Source organism: Montipora capricornis, chromosome 1 (assembly GCF_036669925.1).
Source record: "Montipora capricornis isolate CH-2021 chromosome 1, ASM3666992v2, whole genome shotgun sequence".
Classification (NCBI taxonomy): Eukaryota; Metazoa; Cnidaria; class Anthozoa; order Scleractinia; family Acroporidae; genus Montipora; species Montipora capricornis.
In genome coordinates, this window is record NC_090883.1 from 27,682,482 (window position 1) to 27,699,981 (window position 17,500).

General features: G+C 41.2%; 2 protein-coding genes across 2 annotated transcripts in view; both read left to right on the plus strand.

The window, feature by feature from the left end:
- Positions 1-17,500, plus strand: part of LOC138037462 (serine/threonine-protein phosphatase 6 regulatory ankyrin repeat subunit A-like) — a 259,329-nt gene that overhangs the window by 143,339 nt on the left and 98,490 nt on the right. The gene's annotated exons all lie outside the window — the stretch shown is intronic.
- Positions 1-17,500, plus strand: part of LOC138037455 (serine/threonine-protein phosphatase 6 regulatory ankyrin repeat subunit C-like) — a 58,477-nt gene that overhangs the window by 12,379 nt on the left and 28,598 nt on the right. Inside the window, exons 5-6 of the mRNA XM_068883381.1 lie at positions 13,215-13,298; positions 14,687-15,094. Of these exons, the coding sequence (XP_068739482.1) occupies positions 13,215-13,298; positions 14,687-15,094 (492 nt within the window). The remainder of the gene's footprint in view (positions 1-13,214; positions 13,299-14,686; positions 15,095-17,500) is intronic.

Genomic DNA, 17,500 nt, shown 5'->3' on the forward strand with positions numbered 1-17,500 from the left:
AAATTCTATGTGCCATCTGTTGGTAGGTACCACGAAGCATTGCTTTCCCGATTGGCTCCATGTCCTTTGCCAACCTTCTGCGCCTAGTGTCACTTGGCCATACAACCTCTATCTAAAGGATAGAAAGCATTTATAATATTATTACACTTAGTCAGGAATAACACGGTGAATTATAATTAACCCTTTAGTACCCAAGGGGCCTTCCTTTGACGAGTAAAATCGTCTGGCGTTAGACAGAGTAAAATCTATAAGTCACTAATTGGGCATTAAAGGGTTAAAGGAAATAGTTTTTTAAAAGGCCGTTTCTGAGGGGGGCAACTGGGTCGGCACCTTCAATCTTCAATAAATTCTGGAATTTTTCAGAGGGGGTAAAATTCAAACCCCTCCAATGAGGGAGGGGGGGGGGGGGTGGATAAAAAATGGGATAGCCCTATATAAGCTCACCATTAAAAGTCAAAAAATAATATAACCCTAAAATTAATGCGACAAAGTTACTTCTGTACTTGAGGTGTAATACAGAAAAATAAAAACGTTTAACATATAGGCTCGATCACCAGCCGCTGTTCGGAAGAGAAGCCCCAGACATGAGAGAGCGGGGGAAATCGAGCCAAAGTTACATATTATGACGCAAAATTTTAAAAGTCCACTTGCAGTAACATTACGGATTTACTGAATACCAAAATCAAACAATTTTTGCTCGAGCTACTTACCATGACACTGGGCTCCTTTGGTTCTGTCTGTTTCGGATTTTTCGAGCACGTGCTCGAAGTCTGCGAAAGGTTGACCACAGGTAAAGAGCTGTTGTTTGGTGTCGCTGCTTTTATCGATTTTTTCGGAGTGCACGTATGAAGGGGAACGAAAGTGCTTGGCAAGGACCCACTATCACTCTCGCTGGCCTGTGTAAAGGTCCAGACAATTGCCTCTGCTGATTCTTGCAAACTATCCCGAAGACTCTTCTGCTTACGCAACTTTTTCAAGCAAAGTTTGCAGATACGGCTTTTGTCGTCAATCGGTACGGCTATCGGGAGTTTTCTCAATTCCTCCTCGATCGGAAATTCCGAACGACCGCGTACATTTATGCGGGACATACTTTCTTTAAGCTTCGCCGCGCATAAAACACAACAAACTTCATACATATTCAACAGAGTACCAGGCATATTGGCCGCCATTTTGATATGCAAATGAAAATTATGCAACCATAATAATGCCCAGACTTCAGGCGTCTCTCGCCCGGGGAAGGCTGAGGGCGGGAGACGACTGACATTTCAGGCTAAGGATAAACAGTAGACAACTGCTGTATTTGAATCTTTATATGATGAAATCGTTCGGAACTGGTAGCTAGAACACGACTCACCTTTCTTTCCCCATTAAAATAATGAATAAATACTACAAGAAAATCGGTTTCTCACATTGTTAATTAATAGCACACAATTAATGTACTTTGATACTTCGATCACCGCGTTTTCTAGGCGCCATATTGTTTCAGCGGATTCATGGGATTGTGGGTGCACTTAAATAATTGCCAGTTACGTGAATTTTCCTTCCGGAAGACGAAGATTCAGCAAGAAGGTTAATTGAAAATTTAAATCCACCATCAGTTGTGAATGCTGAAACGTACATGTAAATTTAGCCATATTACCGAAGGACCTCCTTGGAACTTGCTTGATATTGATAATATATTGATAATGAACCTAGACATCGCATAATGAGTTTGAAATTTGCATGGAACCTTAAAAAAGCAACATGTACCCTTGACGTACACTGTAAAGTGGGTTGGAGAACTTGTCCCCTCTGTTAGAAAGTGAACACTCACAAAATTGACTGCCCAAGGTGATAGATAAATGGAGAAGAAACCAAGTTTGCTACTGAAACCGTATACGAGCTGCTCCTTGCCGCTCCTTTTATTTTTATCTCGGTCGGAGACTGGTACAAGCATTATGGTTGTGTGGATGCCTAGGCCGAGCAATTGTAGTATTGCGTTTCGTCGCGATAAAGGTAAGTTGCTTGCCACGCAAGCTGTGGGAGAATAAAGAACTACGTTTTGAAGAGGTGAAAAGCAAGGATAAAGGGCCCCTTGCTATGGAAAACATGGACTGTGCTTCGCTCCATTTCAAATAACCTTAAAGAACACCATCACCAAACTAAGCCGAAAACAACAATGGCTTTAGATTTCTTTCTCGTGCTGTTACTATTATTTTGTGTGTGTGTGTGTGCTATTTAATAATTATGACTTTCCTTGCATGCAAAGTTGGCTTCCAAAATTTATGATCTGGCAACCAAATTTTCCCCATTAGTCGCCAGCTGGCACCTGAGCAAAAAAGTTAATTTTAAGCCCTGATGTCAGCTTCCAATTCACCATGCTCTCACTGGTTATAGAGGCCATAATTCTTCGCTACCCCTACCAGCTCCAGGCTGGAAAAACTCTGGGTTGTTCTTCAGCTGGGATGTTGTCTTCACTTTGGTGTTTTTCTTAGGTATCAGGTGTTGTTTCGTAATGATATTTTAGAATAAAATAGATGTTAATGCTGGTAAGCAAATACTGGGCAGCACCTGGGAGGAGAGTGTGACTTCCCATCACGTGACTACCTTATTTGGCTATTTCATTCATCCCGCCATGCGAGCCTTCTCAGTTTGACATTTCCAAAGCTCAACTAGTTCTGTTTTTTCCGTTGAGCAATTTGATCTTTGCTGGGGAATTTGCTGACCTCACAAACGCGGTCTTTACGCCCCTTGCTATCTCAAACCTTTTATTTATTACTGGAACTCGGGAACAATTTATTGGACGGCTTCACATCGTTGTTCCTTCCGCACCATCTTGTAGCTCGCGTACACCAAGCGTCCATCTGACCCGCAGAGAAACGTTCACGCTCCACCGTGAACCCCCTTTACTTCAAGTGCCTCTGCTGAGGAAGTTTCATCCTATATAGACCCACCAATTGTCACCATCCCTGACGATGCGCTGCTTGAAACAGCGGTCAAAACGGTCAAATTTTATTCCAAGATGGCGTCCAAGCAAGAAGAGCTTCACACACAGACACGTCCCCAACCACGTTAGCCACTCTTATTTCCATCATCGTGGACGAAAATCTAGGAATCTACCGCCAAATCAGTTCCTGCTCCAACCTCAATAGCCTCCGCCTCAATCTGTGCTACCTCGACAACCACCCGCTATTTGCTACTCACCGACGACTTCGACTTCATCGCCAGCCTTCTCAACCATCCCAGTGCCAGCAACAACATTCCTTCCCCATTTTTCAAGGACAGTCGCCGTTATCAGCACATGTTCCAACCAAAGTTAAACGCGCAACATTAAAGGGTGAGTATGTTGAGTTTGTCGCGGTGCTGCCAGAAAACTCGCGCCTTCCAGATAACGACCTTCCCGGGCTTTCCATTTCCTTTATCGGTAAACCACAAAGAGTTCCCCCCTCCTCTCGGAAAAAGTAAGCCCAGCTCGATTCTTGTCGGCATTTTCTGTATGGTTTTCTCAGGGGTGGATCCAGGATTTTTCATGAGTGATTTGCACCAACTAAACTAGGGGGGTTTGAAGAGAAAAGAAAAATTTGAAATTTGGTGCTCTCCGAATGCCATTTTCCCGCACCGTAACATTGGCCTCGACAGTCATCCATAGATAATCCTAAATCAGCTATATTAAATCTTTGAAAGCTGCTCCTGTCGTTCCATCCTCACAAAGGTAGACCCTTCTCTGACTGTTTTGGTTGAATCAAGAAATCTGATCACCACTGAAAGATTTTTTCTTTGTTTGAATCGTCAGCTGCTTCGTCAGACATAATAGAAAAATAATTGCTCCCCCTGATTTCCTGCGACAAATTATTCACTATGATAGCACCCACAGTTGTAATCATCTTGTTTTGACGGGTTTAAGAAATATGTCGCATTTCTGGGTGCAGTTTTCAAGTGACGTTGCAGTGTTTGATCGCCGCTGTCAATTCGAAATTCTAATAGTGCCTGAAAGTTTCCAGAAAGACTGGCATTTTGTGGATCATCATCTCGTGGACCTCTGAGGGCTATGTTGTTTCTTTCGCAAAAAATTATTGTCTTGAACAGGGATTTCAGAATTTCGCGATTTGTTTTGATTTGTTGTTGAAGTAAGCTGTTTATCTGTCGATCAATTGGGAGCGATTTTCTTGTCATATTTCTCAAAAAAATTAAAACAAGAAGGATAGTTGACTTCGTGAACTGCAATAAAGGGCTGAAAAATAAGGTTTGGAAGAAATTTGAGTGATTTCTGCAAGTCACTTGAACTACTCTGGATCCACCTCTGGTTCTGCACTTCTCACTTCTTTTCCCCAAAGGGCGGTAGAGATGTTCCCCTATCAAGCCACCATTTCATTACCCAAAGGAAGTTGCGGGCTTGGCATGGCCTTCCTATGATGTTGACTTTCGTAGGAAAACAGCCACAAACCTCCCCCTCTAAAACAGACATCTAACCCAGGGTCCAAATTAACTAGTACATTTTGACCTGTTTTATGGATACCAGAAAGCAACGACCGCATGGTCTTGTGTATGTGTCAAGCATTATCTTTTCACTTTCAAAAGCGCACATTTTGGAGAGCAAAGGTATCCGACCTTGAATGTACATGTAATAATGAAATCTATCTGCCCCCTAGTTTGTCGAAAATTTCAGCTACGGAAACACTAGTCACACCCTGTCGAACACAATCCGCCATAGTGGTACATTCCTCACACCAGTCCTTGAATCTCTTTACTGAGTCGTTTTTCCCCCTGCAATACATATTTTATGAGAAACAACGGCTTGTGAGGTTATGGAGGTTGTTAACGGAAAAACTCCTTCATTTCTATTTCAAAACAGTCTCAGGATAAAAAGTAAGACACCTCTTGGCAAACAGATCTGACCTTAACAATGGTGACCAGTTGGCGCAATTTCAGACCCCGTAACCTGCCTCCAGAATAATCCCCATTCACCCCTGAGGGAGCTCCATGGAATGGCCCGGAAAAACCACTACTACCTCTACACAGCCCGTCCCGTTGGCCTACGGAGTGCCCCTTCATTTTTAATCAGCTTTCCATATCCCCCTCCCTGTTCGACCTGCTCACAAGTTCACCCTGATCCCTTTTGTTACTCATCAGCAATACAGGCTCCTACGGCACGATTATGTTTATCTGGCAGCACTTGACAACCTTCACATTGAGTCTGGCTGTCTCCTGGACATTCTGGCTATGCCAGTCCTTCACAAAAGTTTGAGGAGGATCAAGCTCTCCCATGGGAATGCAAGAAGGCTTGCCACCTGATCACCTCATCAGTTCTCCATAGCATCTAAGTATACTAAGTTACAACCTTTTAAGTCTACCAAATGTTGACTCCTTTATGTTATGGGCTGCATTTACCCTTTCATTTTTTGGCTTCTTAAGAAGGCTGCAGCGAATTTACTTGCAATGGCAATTTCGACCCTCAGTCCCACCTTGCTAGAACAGACATTTCTTTCCATCCCAACATCCTTCACCCTACTTCATTTGACACTGCAATTTAAAAGTCCAAAACTGACCCTTTCTGGGAGACAGCCAGGCTCAGTTTTGCAAGGTCAAACTCAGACCTTTATGCATCGTCTGCCCTGCAAGATTATATGCTCAAAACTGCAACTCAAGACCCTGGCCAGCTACTCTTCAGCTTCTCCTGTGGACCATATCTCACCCAGACTTCACACACCAACAACTTATGGTCTCTCTTAAACCTCTGTGACAATGACAGCTCCTCCTCTGCCTCTCACAGCTTTAGTATTGGTGCTGCTACAACCGGCAGAATCACTGGCATTTTCAACTGGCTCTTCAAATTCTGGGTCGCTGGAATCCTAACACATACCAAGCTTACATCAGGACTCCAAAGGAAACAATATGTCAGGTTCCTCAGTCATTGGCCTCTTGCTCCTCCTGCTAACAACCCCCTGGAATCCTTGAAAGCACTTGAGTATCTCATTGAAACTTGGATTTTTCTAACAATCAGTAATGATCTATGACAGTTCCTTGGATAACTTAATTCATATTTTCCTGTATTGTCCTGAACCATTCTTGTTTTCCCCTATGGGTACAGCAATCATGTTGGCATCCCCCTGGAAGCCTGCTGTGTGCGTTTGGTTCCCCCCCCCCCCCCCACCCTCATTTCTCCTCGATACGATTGCCTTTCATCCCCTTTTCAGCCACATGCCAGCCATCGCATGGGTGATAGCACTATCCTAAGCTTAATGCCATGTTTCTCCTTTAAAACAAAAAAGGAAAAAGGCCCATTCGGCACTTGAGGGCTTTCTGTGACATTCTCTTTCCTTAGGCTTTCTGCCCTCTCAAGTTCATGTAGTACTATTGGAAATGACTATTTTGACGGAAATGTTTTGCACGAGGGTCCTATCCCCTCCAGCCAAATGTGTTGTGCGAGGGTCCTATCCCCTCCAGCTGAATGTTTTGTGTGAGGGTCCTATCCCCTCCAGTCGAATGTTTTTTGCGAGGGTCCTATCCCCTCCAGTCAAATGTTTAGTGCGAGGGTCCTATCCCCTCCAGTCAAATGTTTAGTGCGAGGGTCCTATCCCTTCCAGTCAAATTCTTTGTGCGAGGGTCCTATCCCCTCCATTCAAATGTCTAGTGCGAGGGTCCTATCCCCTCCAGTTAATTGTTTTGTGTGAGGGTCCTATCCCCTCCAGTCTCTATGCGACGCCCATTGGCTTGGGTTTTTTTATTTTTTATTTTATTATTTTTTTATTTTTTTTATTTTTTTATTATAACATGTCGTACTTTCGACCCCTATCTCCACTCGTCGGTTCTCTACTTTCACCTTTGGGGCAGGCAATGTTAGCTTTTCGCTATTGCAACTCCGTGGAGATGGGGTCATTTTTTCTCCCTGTCAAATTGGGAGCAAAACCACTAAATGGGCTTCGCACAGGGCACTCCTCGTTTATCTCGGCGTTTTGGGCGGGGAATTGCTGCCTGTGGCACCCCTTCAGGCCTGTGCTGAAGCCCCGTTAGGGAGGGGGCATATTGTTACTCTGCTGGACTGGGTTAACTTGGCCCCAGGACATTATGCCAGCAACTATGCCCGCCTTGCAATACAGGCATGAGGCACCCCCTCGGCTAGTTGCCGAGGCCCCTCATCCGGTGGTCCATACCGGCGGTGGGTATTATCCGAGCCTTGCCAGTACATTCCCTGCCCCTCGTTTACGCCCAAGTTGTGTGTATTGTCTTTTATTGCGCACCAAAGCATTAAATGATATTTTAGAATAAAATAGATGTTAATGCTGGTAAGCAAATACTGGGCAGCACCTGGGAGGAGAGCGTGACTTCCCATCACGTGACTACCTTATTTGGCTATTTCATTCATCCCGCCATGCGAGCCTTCTCAGTTTGACATTTCCAAAGCTCAACTAGTTCTGTTTTTTCCGTTGAGCAATTTAATCCCTCCCCCCCGCCCTGTTTGCTTTCTGGTTCTTTTGTATTTTATTTTATTTTTTCCTTATGAGCTTCTGTAACCTATTCAATAGTTCTCCTTAATAAAATATGGGCGGGGAATTGCTGCCTGCGGCACCCCTTCAGCCCTGTGCTGAAGCCCCGTTAGGGAGGGGGCATATTGTTACTCTGCTGGACTGGGTTAACTTGGCCCCAGGACATTATGCCAGCAACTATGCCCGCCTTGCAATACAGGCATGAGGCACCCCCTCGGCTAGTTGCCGAGGCCCCTCATCCGGTGGTCCATACCGGCGGTGGGTATTATCCGAGCCTTGCCAGTACATTCCCTGCCCCTCGTTTACGCCCAAGTTGTGTGTATTGTCTTTTATTGCGCACCAAAGCATTAAGTGTGTTGTATTTGTGGTAATAAGCTCCGTCTGTAGTTTCAATCTTCTGGTGTTCGTTTCATGCTCTTGCAAGGTTGGAAATAAAAAATAATTTTGTAACACTCACCATGTGGGCGAGTGACCTTCAAATCGCACTTGCTTTGATCAGCTTTCGCTTGCCAAGTCTCCTTTATTACAAAAATCTGCAGGTAGTGCAGCCCAGTAGATCCAGAGATCCCGGGTTCGAGACACATTTTGACCACTCATTGAATTTGTTCCAGGCAGTCCCTTGTTCAATTTCCTGGCTGGCTGCACTTGTAAATAGCCAACTGGTTTATGTCACTAGGCCATTTGTGATTCTTAAAGTTTTTCTGTTCAATGCTTGGAGTAATGAGCTACTAACTTCTCGAAAAATCTGAGGATAAATAATGATACTTACTTACTTACTGCCCTCTTCCCTCTCCTACGAATTATAAAATATACAACCATTTATGTTTGATACCTTATAGGCATCTTTTTTGCGTGGAGTTTTGCCCTGTGACACTGGGTTGCAAGGACGTGGGCTGCACTTTTCTCGTAATAAGAAACTGATTCTGCTTCAGCTTTAGCTTTTGCATCCATCAATAAAATACATGTAATTTACTCAAGGTGAGAACGTTCTGTGATGCTTTTCTGAAGGAGGAGTGGTATTCCTATCACTATCAGTATTCTTATCACTGTCTTTTTGATACAGGAAGATAGTCACATTTTGACATGACCACTTTTAAAACTCAGTCAATGTACAAAACCTGAAGCAAAGTACGTGTTGTTAAAAGTGGCGGGAAGTGTCCATTTTCCCGCATTTGGCAGCTCCCTGTATGAGTCAGTGTATTTTATATCCAGAGGTATTACTTCGTACAAGTACATCCATCATACTGGGCGAGTGATCCTTGATTAGTACTCTCCAAAACAGTTCGGATCATGTGTACATATTAAAGGCACCCTTCGAGTGATAGTACATGATATCTTCATTATTAAGAAGAAAGTCAGTAAAATCATCTTAATTAATCAGAGAGTACTGGTTATTCAAACTAATAAAGTGCATGTGTGGTGAATAAGGAATTGTTTTCATTGCAAACAAGAACATTGCAAGTCATCAAATCATGGCCAACATAGAGCACCATGTACCTCAGGTCTAGGTTGTGCTAAGATCTTTTTTTTTCTTGCTCCTTTAAAACCTCACTATCAGAGAGCTCTACTTTTCTGTTCTTAGTGCACCACAGACAAATTTCCTTGTCCATGTCTTTTTGTATTCTGGAGGAGGAGTGGTATTGCTATCACTAGCAGTATTTTTATATATATATTTATATGTTCACACATTCTGACACAACCTCTTGGAAAACTCAGTAAATGTAAAAAAAAACCTGAAGCAAAGTACGTGTTGTTAAAAGTGGCGGGAAGTGTCCATTTTCCCGCATTTGGTGGCTCCCTGCATGAGCCAGTGTATTTTATGTCCAGAGGTATTACTTTGTACAAGTACATCCACCATTTAAAAATAACCCAAACGGAAGTAATACTTTTCTGTTTACGAACCAAGTTTGTTGGAGATTTCAGAGTTGTTACATGTAGCTATTTCTTGTAGACAGCGTACTTACTTAAGAGCAGAGAGTGAAAAGTTATGGTTAGTTATATATATTCTCTATAGTTATAAATGATACAAACCGGGCAAGTGATGCTTGATTAGTACTCCCCAAAACAGTTTGGATCATGTGTATGTAGGCACCCGTCGATCAAGTATGAACTGATAGACAGAGTGAGAGTGGTGATGAGGGATATCGGTCTTGAGTGGAATGAAAGCAAAATGCTTAGTGGTTCATTTGAGGAGAGGGTCTCTTGGAGCTATGGAAAACACCAAGCAAGACAACGAGTCAAGTCTTGAGATTACAAGTAAAGCATTCTTACATTGCCTATCTCTGATATGGACTAGCCTGCTATCTGACTATGATACAGTGCGTGCCTCAAATCAGTTTGCAAGTGCTAAGCTACCTGATGCCCACGCAATGTTGGTCAATAGCGGAGCCTAAGAGGTTAGATAGAGAAGCAAGGAAGGTGATAGTTGAGAACGGAGGCAAACACCCCCTCGGATCCACAGCCCTGGTTTGTCTGTCAAGGAAGCTTGGAGGGCGTGGACTAAAGAGCATCGAGAGAGAGTAGAAGCAAACAAAGATGAAAGCTGCAGTGAGATTATATACTAATGAGGATCCAGCCGTGGACGCGGTACAAAGATTTGAGAAGAGGTCAGAAGAAACGGGACGACAATCAATGGTGAAAGATGTTGGAAATATGTGTCTGAGTTTGGACTGGGTCACTAACCCCCAACCGTTGATCACGTGTTGAAACCAACACGGAAGTTTCAGTGAAGAGCTTAGGAGTGTGAATGAAGGCTGTGGCGCAGGAGAAAGACTTGGAAGAGATGAGAGGAGAGGGCTGGCAAGACTTCTGATGACTGAGAGATGGGAAGACGAAGAGACTGGAGATGAGTGTTTCTCTTGGATCCGTGAATGGAAAACAGCACCCACACACACCATGTCAGCCATGCAAGAGCTGTACCAACAGATGCTGCAGACGAAAGTTTACCATCAAGAGAAGACCGGTCTGCAAACTGACTCAGATGTGATGTGTTGCCTATGTACAGTAAGCAACCAGATACACAGGCCCACATTCTCTCTGGATGTAGTGCTCTGGCACAAACGAAATACCTAGCACCTCACAACGCTGTCTTGTAACCTTCGAGCTGTTGAGAGAGGCTGAGCTTGTTGACATCGTGCCATGTCCCTCTGTATGCGGAGAGTACAGAAGTACGGTGTAACAGAATAGATGCGAGGCTGGTATGCAAGGAGGAGAAGAGGATTGTTCTGTTAGAGATGAGTTGTTAGAGATGAGTTGCCCATTGATTTCAAATAGGGATTTGAAGGACAAGGAGAAAGCACTGAAATATGCTCAGCAAGCAGTTGCTAGGGTACAGTGTACAGCAACACAATATTGTGGTTGACACCTTAGGAGGATGCTCTGCAAGTGTTAGATCTAATATCAAGCTGTTTGGCAGTAGAGGAGACTGTCCTGAGGCGAGTCCAAAAGGCAGTGGTATCAGGAACCCTTAATATCACAAGGAACTTTAAAATTGCAACAAGATAGAACACCACAGAGGTGTGGATAACAGTTTAATAGATTTCTCTAGAATACAACTCTTTTCACAATAGTTTTTAGATCAAAAGATTTTTCGTAGAATATGACTTTTTACGTAACAGTTTTTTCAGGTTTTTAGTTTTGTTTATCCCTAATAAGAATCAATATTTTATTATTTCACAGGTTACGCTTGGGTGCCCTATGTATTAGTATTTTAAGTCAGCATTCAGAAGTGTATACTGTGATGATGATGATGATGATGATGATAATAATAATCATAATAATAATAATAAGTGAAATAGTGAAAGCTATTCATAGCCGTAAATGAAGCATCAGTCTATTTGAAACATGATAGGAAATTGCCCAGATTATTGTAATCCGCAGTTTCACTACGATCCGCACTTGCAAACAAAGCACAATAATAATAATAATAATAATAATAATAATAATATGATATTATTATTATTATTATTATTATTATTATTATTAGCAGCAGCTGCAGCAGCAGCAGCAGCAGCAGCAGTAGCAGTAGTATTGGGTTCAGGATCCTACACAAATGAGTGCATCTTTGAGAAAGTAGAAACTTGGGTATAAAGCGAAGTTACCAAGCTAGCTGAATTTGCATTATCACAGCCCCAAGCGTGCTTTGCTGCCTACACCTTTGGATTGAAACTTCGCTGGACGTACTTCCTTCGGACTCTACCAGACATTCAAAATCTTCTAGAGCCACCGGAAAAAGCCATCTCAGACGTATTTATTCCATACAAAACATGCATGCAATGAAAATAATCGTAACATCATATTGTTTCCACCGCATCATGGAGGTCTTGGTATATATAACCAACCCGTGTACTGAAGGTCTTTGTATAACCAACCTGTGTACTGAAGGTCTTGGTATAACCAACCCGTGTACTGAAGCTTGCCTTGAGTACTCATCATCAATCAAGGTATTGAACTGCCTCTCTTGTTGAGAAGATTGTTTCACAATCACACAAACTACCAGAGGAAAATGATGAAAGATCAGCCAAGCAAGAAGCTCGTAGTGATAGAGAACAGGCAGCAAAGATAAGCTGCATAATGTCAGACACTCTACCCAAAAAATCATCTTGAGCTTTGGGTTTGGCTGCTGAGTGCTGAGAAAGGGGTATCAACATGGTTAACTGTGATCCCACTTAAGGAAATGGGCTTCAACCTTAATAAGAGAGAGTTCAGGGAGGTTCTACGATTTCGCTCTAACTGGCCTTTTAGCGATATTCCACCGAAATGTGTGTGTGGTGAAGAGTACTCAGTTGAACACGCAATGATTTGCAAACGTGGAGGGTTTATTATACAACCCTGTGACGTGCAGTCTGTATTGATGTAGAAATCGAACCTTTGCTCCAAGAGGTCTCCAATGAACAGCTAAGCAAAGGAGCAAAAAAGGAACGATCTACCTTGTTTGGCGTCAGTGTCTGTTTCCCTAATGCAGATGTGTACAAAGATTTACAACTTTCAAAAACACGAGGACGAAAAGAAACGCAAATACATGTATGCTGAAAGAGGGAACGAAATAGAACACGGAACCTTTACTCCCCTTGTCTTCACAATTACCGGAGGAATGAGTAAAGAATGCAAGATCTATCACAGCCGGCTTGCCGAGTTGATAGCTAATAAGAAAGGACAGCAATATCAGACTACAATGGCATGGATCAGGGCCAAAAATTGTTTCTCCCTGCTCAGATCATCACTTGTATGTTTACGTAACTCAAGAACTTTGAAAAGAACCACAAATGACATTAATAACACAGATATGGACATTGAGGTCGCAGAAAACTCAATTTTATAATTTCTTTTTTTTTTGATAACTAAAATATGATAAACGACCAGTTACAGTTGAAGCTTTGAAGATCAGCAGAAGTGTCTTCTCATGTAGGTCTAAAGCGAAAGATGTTTCCAATTTTTAATTAATAATTTATTTTTATTTTTATTTTTATTTTCCAGAAGTGATATGTTAATTGAAATTATCGCTTGGAGATTTTTAATTAAGGTTTACTCAGGGAAATGAGTAATTATTGTTTATTAAGTTCTGAGTATTGCACATGTTCATATTTGGTAAAAGTTCTTGTTTTTTACAATAATAATAGATTATTATATTTTTAAAGTAGGAGTGGATTAAAAATTAAAAAAATATATATATCATTATTATTATTATTATTATTATTATTATTATCTATTATTATTATTATAATTATTAATTATTAATTTTGATCTTTACAGGGATGGACTCAAAGGTGAAGAGAAGAAAGGAAGAGACAGTTTCAGGAATATCTGGTGATGAAATTTCCTTGAGTGCAGCTGCAGGTATGAGAAATACTTTATTATGCCAGTGCTGATTCATGGATGTGCAGAATTTAAAAGGCCAATTTTTTAAATTTAGGTTTTCCTTTATAAGGAATGGGATGGCTGGTGCACACATGTACATGACTTTAATCTCTTGATCAATTCTGTCTTATTTAAAAATGTTTTTAAGTTGTAACTGTATAAACAAAATTAATAATTTCTGTAATCTGCTTGGTTATGAGTTGCACTAGAATAGGTGTTATTTTGTTTGCAGGAATTTTGAATGCCGTAAATGTCAAGTACATTAATTACTGTGGGGCCCTGATCTGTCAGAACCATCCTTCAATGTGAATCCTATTTTGTATGTTATCTACAATGTATTTCACCCCTGAGTGATAATTTATGCCTTTTACAAAGTCATGTACATGTAACACTTTTTTGTAATACATTGAATCGTTCTACACCATTTATAGCAGAGATGACTCCAAAAATTAATTTGAAGTACAAGTCATTTATTTTTCCTTTAGTTAATGAATGGATAACTGTCAACTAGGTCAAGCTCAATAACAAAAAAAGGGGTTTGGTAGTGCTCAAATGCTTGTCATTGTCCTCCTCTACAGCTAAGCTTGGTGTGTGATATTATCAATAATTATTGATTTAATTAACACAACGCTCTCAATGTCCAAGGAAATGAACTCACTGTGCAAACCAGCGTTAAGTGGAAGTTTGAAAAGATCAGTATTAGACCTTTGCAGCTAAGTTTCAGAGATACCAATAACTGCAGATGACATTTTTAATGAGAGAGCGTACTGCAGTTAGTCATTGCAACTATTCCTCTTTCTCTCCCTTCTCTACATTACACATACATTTAGCCTTCAAGTAGAGATGAAACGTAGAATGTATTGTAAGTAGTCATTGCAACTAGTCCTCTTTCTTGTCTTTCTCTTTATTACGTTAAGCTTTCAGGGAGATTAAATGTAGAACGTATTGCTGCTAGACCTCTTCGTATTCCTTTTTGCTTTCGGGATTACATTTAGCTTTCAAAGAGATTAAACCATTCACCTTATTGTAATTTCATTTTGTTTAAAACCCCTTGTTATTCATCAGTACTTGGCAATCCGGGGAATAATGGCACATGCAATTTCAAATACAGGAAGGAGACAAAAGGAGTGAAGAGAAATTCTCAAGGCCATTATTTTCTTTCAGTGTACATGTATCATGCTCTACGAACTGAGCAAAATGGGTCTTACATCTGTTGGTAATCTACGCAACAGATTCTCTCTGAGGTACAAAGCGAGATACATGCAGGTACATCATGAGCCTTGGCTCTGTTTCGTGAAGTTGTTAAAGGTCCCGATCAAGGTATTGCACGTAGGCCACAGATTGATGATATCTACCTTTATTTGCAGGCAAGCTTATGAAGATCGCAATCAGTGCACGAGATCTGGAGGGAGAAAAACTGGAAGATTTCTATGAAATGTTAACTGCGCAGGTCAAACTCCTTGAAAAATACCATCCCTATTCCACAGATTTTGTAAATGGAGTGGCCAAGTTAATTGACGTTTTCGAACGAACCTTTCAGCTACATGTAGTGACTGTCAACTTCGGCTCTCTGGTAATCATTGTGGATTGCCAAACCTTAAAAGGTCTTGATCATCTATGGAATGACTATCTCTCTGGTCGCGTCAATAGCATGGCTGAGCAGTACCTTGTAACTGATGAAATGAAGTGGAAACTCAGCCGGGAAACAATAAGTCTGAGGACAACCATAGAAGAGGAAAACTATGTGACCTGCAGGAAAGTTCTGGAAATTCAAGGTACTTGATTACATGTAGATAATTAACAATTATTCCATGAGCGCGCGTTGGATATGAGATGGTAAATAGCCAACGAGGCGCGTAGCGCCGAGTTGGCTATAACCACTCTCATATCCAACAAGCGCGAATGGAATAATTGTTTTATTAAATTCCTTAAACTCCAAAAGTTTAGAAGTACGAAATACGAGCGAAAAAAGCGAGAAAATCCTAGCGAAATCGAAAAAAGTTGATGAAGATGCGATGTTGTGTAATACCTCGTGGTCAGACAGACGCAGGCTCATCACAAAAACATTTCTTACCTTTTCTCGTATCTCTAAGCTTTGAAAGTGATCCCAACTTTCCACAAAAACGTTTTTCTTTTGCTTTATACCGAAAGAAATTTCGCTTTCTGGCGTAAACGTTTTTAGGTTAGCAACGCTAAGTGCAATCAGTTACCATATAAGGTGAAACTAAGGTATATCAGCTGATAACTGAGATTGAGTGAACCAATTAAGGCATGAGAAATGCATTATCCAAGCTTGAGAATTTAATAAATGATGATATTCGATGAATAATCGATCAATCGATCGATGTTTGATGATCCTTTAATTGAAATAACCGTAAAAACTGAAAGCACACGAAAATTATTACATAGGATTGAAAGAAAACAACAATATTACGAAATCAATTGCAAGAACAAAGGGAAACTTAAAACACACACTGAAGTAATGCAAAACCATAAAAAAACAACAAAAACCAGTGCTTGAAACAATTTTATACCAAAATGCAATAAAAGAAAATGTACCTCTTTAATTCCTCCAGTAGCCTATCAAAACCAACTATAGACCGATTTATTACATGTATGTCCTCCCCTCGCTCTCTCTCACTTACTTGCCCTTTGAACGAGATGTCACGCAAGAACTTAACAATGAACCATTTACAGTAGACTTAAAGGAGAACTGAAGATAAAAATGGAATTTTTTTCCTTCATCAGGTTTGTAGTGCCTGACTTAATTAAAGGAAAAATTCGAGTATTTGAGGGGTTTCTTACATTTTGTTGTCTTTATGAGGCCAGAAAGACCTGTATTGATCACTCGATGGAAATTCGCAGTTTTGGCTGTACTATAGCAGGCTTGGGTGCTAAGGGTGATGTCATTGCGCTCACTTGCTTGAAAGCGGGAAACTTGAAAAATGATTCTGTGCGTTATTGTGGGCTGTTCTAATAGAACTCTAAGACACCAAAAGAGTTAAGTTTTCATCATTTCCCTGTTAAAAACGAAATCCTTCTCAAAGAATGACTCATCCGAATTTAGAAGGGAAAACTTGCCAAAATTTAATATCCAGCATTGTCACATCTGTTCGGATCATTTCGAACCCTCCTGTTTTGACGGTGTCTTGGCCACAGGGGTCGATGCGACAGTTGCATGTAATTGATGAAATGTTAACTTTGTGACTCCATCGATTCCATTTACACCCAGTGAGTGAGCTATGTTTTCTTTATGCGGTAGATTTCAGTGGCAAACCTGGCGCCAGAGAAGTGAAGCGAAGTGTTAACGTTGTTTTCGCAAGCAACTGGGACACGTCATTCCATGAATAGCAATCAAGCATCAAGATGGGTTTTATAAAGTTTGAAAATTCACAATACTACGAACAGAGTAATGTGTTTACATTTACATACGCAGACATACGATGGCAGTTTGTAACACTTCTCTTGGCAAACACATGCACAGTCAAAAACCTAGAGTGCTGTGTTACACAACAAAAAGCTTGATCTGCCGGCACATCTAACGTTAATAGATATTAAGCTATATGTAGATCTGTTAGTTAAAGGCCTGGCCAAACGCTCGCAACATTTCAACGCAACATCCTGCAACATTTTTGTATGATGTTGCGACATGTCTTGAACGGGCCGGCCAAAACGAACGCAACATTTTCACCATTTGCACCGCAACATGTCGATGTTTTTTTGCCCCAGCCCCAAGAGCCCAACAAAGTGGGCTTAGCCAGGGTTCTCAATAAGTTTTGGAGTAGACGGCTTAAATATAAAAGTAGGTGGCGGGAGAAGCGCTTTCTCATTGTTTATAGCAAGTTTATGACCGAAAAGTAGACGGCTCTAAATTTAAAGTAGCCGGTTTTATAGCCGGCTGCCGGCACTTAATGAGAACCCTGCTTAGTGCGCATGCCCTAGTCCAACAATGTTGCGTGAACTTGGCCAAACGAGTACAACATGCTACATCCAAAATGTTGCACGAAAATTAGGATTTTTCCTATTGTTTTGGGAAAAGGACTTTCTACTTCGACAATAATAAGACACGAAAAAAAGTGATCTTCTAACCTTCAGTTCTCCTTTAACTATTAGAGGGTAATGTGAAGTGCTACTTTTCTACCCATATGAACAATGTGAGCGTTAGCCCTGCTAATGGTAAT